Source organism: Triticum aestivum, chromosome 4D (assembly GCF_018294505.1).
Source record: "Triticum aestivum cultivar Chinese Spring chromosome 4D, IWGSC CS RefSeq v2.1, whole genome shotgun sequence".
Lineage (NCBI taxonomy): Eukaryota > Viridiplantae > Streptophyta > Magnoliopsida > Poales > Poaceae > Triticum > Triticum aestivum.
Window position 1 is genome coordinate 50592652 of NC_057805.1, and position 4856 is coordinate 50597507.

General features: G+C 51.0%; 1 protein-coding gene across 1 annotated transcript; it reads left to right on the forward strand.

Annotated features, from left to right (window-relative positions):
- Positions 1 to 406: 406 nt before the first annotated feature.
- On the forward strand, positions 407 to 2667 carry LOC123099576 (UDP-glucose 6-dehydrogenase 2-like). Its single transcript, XM_044521708.1, has 2 exons — positions 407 to 838; positions 949 to 2667. The coding sequence occupies exon 2, from the start codon at positions 981 to 983 to the stop codon at positions 2424 to 2426; it is 1446 nt and encodes a 481-aa protein (XP_044377643.1). The 5' UTR covers positions 407 to 838; positions 949 to 980; the 3' UTR covers positions 2427 to 2667.
- The last annotated feature ends 2189 nt before the right edge of the window (positions 2668 to 4856 follow it).

Consider the following 4856-nt stretch of genomic DNA (forward strand, 5'->3'; position numbering starts at 1 on the left):
TTTGTATTAGGTGGATTAATAAGATGCATTCCCGCAAAAAAGATGCATGTATTAAGATTTGCTATGTAGAACACATGTTTTAAATCCACAAAGAGACCAGGTGGAGCGAGCGAGCGAATCGGGGCATAGCGAATCACGCCAGCGAGCAAATCGAAGGATGATGTCATAACGCGATTCCCACCTGACGGCCATGGAGTCGTTCGGGAACGGATTGACTGCAACCAATGGGTTCGGTGATGTCCCTAAAGGTGGACCATTCACCAGCTAACTTTTCCGCTAATTAATAATAGTGCATTTTCTTCCACGCTTGTACTAAACGCATGCACGCATGACGGTGTCCCTATGTAACGTTACAAAGCAACAAACGTGAGGCGTATTTGAAATTCTGAATGGTTTTTTTAGGGGTTGAAATTTTGATGGTAGAACGATGAGAAGATGCATGAAATCGGCGGCATTGGTACTGAAAACATGGGACTAGCTAATAGTTACATAATGGAAGGTGGTGTTCGATGGATCTGCCCGAAACAGTGTAGGAACGTAAAATGTGGGGGTTACCTTCTCTGTTGAAATTTTGAATGGCAAAACGACGAGAAGATGCATGAGATCGGCGGCATTGGTACTGGAAACATGGGACTGGCTGAAAGGAGGTGCTCGATGGATCTGCCCGAATCAGTGTAGGAACGTCAAGTGTGGGGGTTACCATGCATCTAGCTGCATTCGCTCCCAGCCGTGCGTTCACCACCCACCACGCCAGCAGCGCCACATCTCGTTTCCTTTCTTGTTCACTAGACCATTTGATTCCTTCCCTTCTCCTCCTTGTTCCTCCCAAGGACCCAAGGTTTGTATCTCTGTTTCTATCTCACTTACGGGAGGTTTTGGCTCGTCCATCCGATTTTCTTTGGAAGTGCATCTTTCGTGGCGCGCCTAAGTACCTTTGATCAATTGTAGTAGTTGCAGGGGAAAGCAGAGAGGGGAGACAAATGGTGAAGATCTGCTGCATCGGCGCGGGCTACGTGGGCGGCCCGACGATGGCGGTGATCGCGCTCAAGTGCCCGGACGTGGAGGTGGTGGTGGTGGACATCTCCGAGGCGCGCATCGCCGGCTGGAACAGCGACCGCCTCCCCATCTACGAGCCCGGCCTGGACGACGTCGTCAAGCGGTGCCGCGGCCGCAACCTCTTCTTCAGCACCGACGTGGAGCGGTACGTGGGCGAGGCGGACGTCGTCTTCGTCTCCGTCAACACCCCCACCAAGACCCGCGGCCTCGGCGCCGGCAAGGCCGCCGACCTCACCTACTGGGAGAGCGCCGCGCGCATGATCGCCGACGTCTCCCGCTCCGACAAGATCGTGGTCGAGAAGTCCACCGTGCCCGTCAAGACCGCCGAGGCCATCGAGAAGATCCTCGCCCACAACGGCCGCGGCGTCCGCTACCAGATCCTGTCCAACCCGGAGTTCCTCGCCGAGGGCACCGCCGTGCGGGACCTCTTCGCGCCCGACCGCGTCCTCATCGGCGGCCGGGAGACCCCCGAGGGCCAAGCCGCCGTGAAGGTCCTCAAGGACGTGTACGCGCGCTGGGTCCCCGAGGACCGCATCATCACCACCAACCTCTGGTCGGCCGAGCTGTCCAAGCTCGCCGCCAACGCCTTCCTCGCGCAGCGCATCTCCTCCGTCAACGCCATCTCCGCGCTCTGCGAGGCCACCGGCGCCGACGTCACCGAGGTGGCCTGCTCCATCGGCAAGGACTCGCGCATCGGCCCGCGCTTCCTCTCCGCCAGCGTCGGCTTCGGCGGCTCCTGCTTCCAGAAGGACATCCTCAACCTCGTCTACATCTGCGAGTGCTACGGCCTCCCCGAGGTGGCGGACTACTGGCGGCAGGTCATCGGCATCAACGACTACCAGAAGAGCCGCTTCGTCAACCGCGTCGTCTCCTCCATGTTCAACACCGTCGCCGGGAAGAAGGTGGCCGTGCTGGGGTTCGCCTTCAAGAAGGACACCGGCGACACGCGCGAGACGCCGGCCATCGACGTGTGCCGGGGCCTGCTCGGGGACAAGGCCGTCGTCAGCATCTACGACCCGCAGGTGACGGAGGAGCAGGTGAGGCGCGACCTCGCCATGAACAAGTTCGACTGGGACCACCCGCGCCACCTGCAGCCCGTGGGCGAGCCCGCCGATCAGCCCGTCGCCGTCACGTCGGACGCGTACGAGGCCGCCCACGACGCGCACGCCGTCTGCATCCTGACCGAGTGGGAGGAGTTCAGGAACCTCGACTACAGGCGCATGTATGACCTCATGCAGAAGCCGGCTTTCGTCTTCGACGGCCGCAACATCGTCGACCCGGAGAAGCTCCGGGACATCGGATTCATCGTATACGCCATTGGCAAGCCGCTTGATCAGTGGCTCAAGGACATGCCAGCCGTCGCCTCCTGAAAGGCGATGCACACTGATACATAGCCGCGCGTCGGCGAGCGCTCTTCTTCTCGATTAATACAGAGTTTTGTAGCCCTCGTAAGCCTTGTCAAAAGGTGTAGAATACTAGTTTTGCTATTGAGTTGTATATATAAGATTCTTTATATATCCGGGAACTAAGCCTGGCTCAGCCGGTTAGATTCTTTGCGTGTTTCTAAAGGAAAGCTTTTATATCTAACCCTCTTGTATCTGTGTTGAAATTCAAATACGAAAGAAATATTACTCCTTCCGTTTCTAAATACAAGTCTTTGTAGAGATTTCACTATGGACTATATACGGAGCAAAATGTGTGAATCTACACTCTAAAATGCATCTACATACAATGTATGTGGTTCATAATCAAACTCTACAAAGACTTATATATATTTAGAAACTGAGGCAGTATATCAGACCGTGCACATGAGGATCTTTATCCACATTTTTACTAAAAAATCAGTTGATTTCCTGGCCGTCCGATCTTTGCTCGAACCTCATAGTGCCCGTGTGGAGGCGGCGTGTTTTCAATTTTTTTGAGTTTTTCTTGGGTCATGGTTTTTTTCTCCACGTGGTTTCTGGACTGCTGCCTGTTTTTGCCAATGTGGCCACTGTGCCATTGAATTCCTGACGAGCAGTGATAGAAAGGTGGTGGGCGGGGAGGCAATGGAGGGAGGCGAGCTGCTGGCAAACAACATGGAGGAGCAGGGCGAGCTATCAGCGAGGAGCTGAGAAATGGGAGAAGGAAGATGGAGGGGTGGAAAGGAGGCCACTGATGCTCTCCCATCGGGCGCGCCACGAGCGAGCGATGGTCCCTGGGGACGAAACCAACTGCCATCCCCGGCCGCGAGTAAGGTAGGGAGAGCTCGCCCGCTCTTCCCAGCCTGCTCAACACATATATGTTCTTCTCCGCCGGTCTTGTTCCGGTCATTTGTCTCTGGGATTGCGAGGAATCGGGATTCTGCATAATCCTGCGGGTTGCTGTCTTGCAGGAATGACGATAGCTTGCGAGGCACCATGGTTGTTTGCAGCAGGATGGCCTGAAGTCAGTGTCCGACATAGGAATGCTTATGTATGCTAATCAGATATACTACTGGTCATGCCTCAGCGTGTGCACTAGGGAACATGCAGTAGCTAGACAACTTTATACAGTTTTTAGTAGAGATTACATGTCAATTATATTACGGTGCTAATTATCATTCTCGGTGACTCTAATCAGATGCTTTGCGCGCACGTATGCTTTCTGCACAAAATAGAACATTTGATTGTTTGAGTTTGTTATATATTCTTGTAAATACTCATGTTAGAAAATTTAGACGGCTAGGAAAAAAACATTTCGTATTCTGAAAATTGTTCTTTACAAAACTAAACTTCCATTTCTACACAGCAAGCAAATATATATGTTTTACTCTATGTTTTTTTTTTGCAAGTATAGTGGAATGGAGAATTTACATTTGTGCAGATTTTCTGGAATCTTTTATATTCGGATACAGTTTGGTTTTCACCTAGGAGCATGTGCTTCTTATTGAATTCATACTCCAGCCAACTCATTCAAAAGTCCGAACTGATGGTCTAGGTTACTCTAGTCCTTAGACGTGGGATTGATGTAGGCCGCAGAATCATTTTATTTAATACTGTGTTTGCAGGGTCTTGGACTCAAGACCTCTTGACTCGAATACCATATTGAATTCATGCTCCAGTCAACTCATCCAAAAGTCCGAATTGATGGAGAAAGGCGGGCAATATATTTCAACCCTTCTTTTTCGATAAAGGGCGCTTTTATTATCTCAAAATGTAGCATCAAGCGATACAAAGCATTTAGAGTATCACCCGGCCTCTGCATAACTAGGATGCACACAGCCAAACATAAAAAATCTGACAAGAAAAAAAAAGGCAATTCGGCAACAGTAGAGTCCTATAGACCGACACTATGCCTATGTCGAAACGGTTGAAGGACCGATGCGAAGATTATACTGCCACCCATGTTGGGTAAAAAACTCCATAGCCACCTGATCCAATCGCGTACATACCGCCTTGAATAGCGGTTGGTACTCCGCACGTTGTAGCATAGACCACATACGAAGCGAGTGCGTACAACGGAAAATAACCTGCAGAGGAGAAGCATTTTTGTCATTAAAAACCAAATCGTTTATACATAGCCAAAGCGATCATAGTAAGGCGTATGCTCCCACCCTTATTAGCGTTTTGAACCTATTTGAAATACCGTCCAACCAATGACCAAAAATATTAGCAACACTTGTGGGCGGATACAAATTTGACGCTATTTGGATGAGTGGCCACATAGAACGCGCAAACTTGCATTGAAAAAAGAGGTGTTTGATTGTCTCGTTATGAGTACAAAAATAACACTTCTTACTTCCTGGCCAGTTGCGTCGCGCAAGGTTGTCTTTGGTTAGC

Bases quoted from the DNA above. Each gene is read 5' to 3' on its own strand.
- LOC123099576 (XM_044521708.1), top strand. From the start codon at position 981: ATGGTGAAGATCTGCTGCATCGGCGCGGGCTACGTGGGCGGCCCGACG.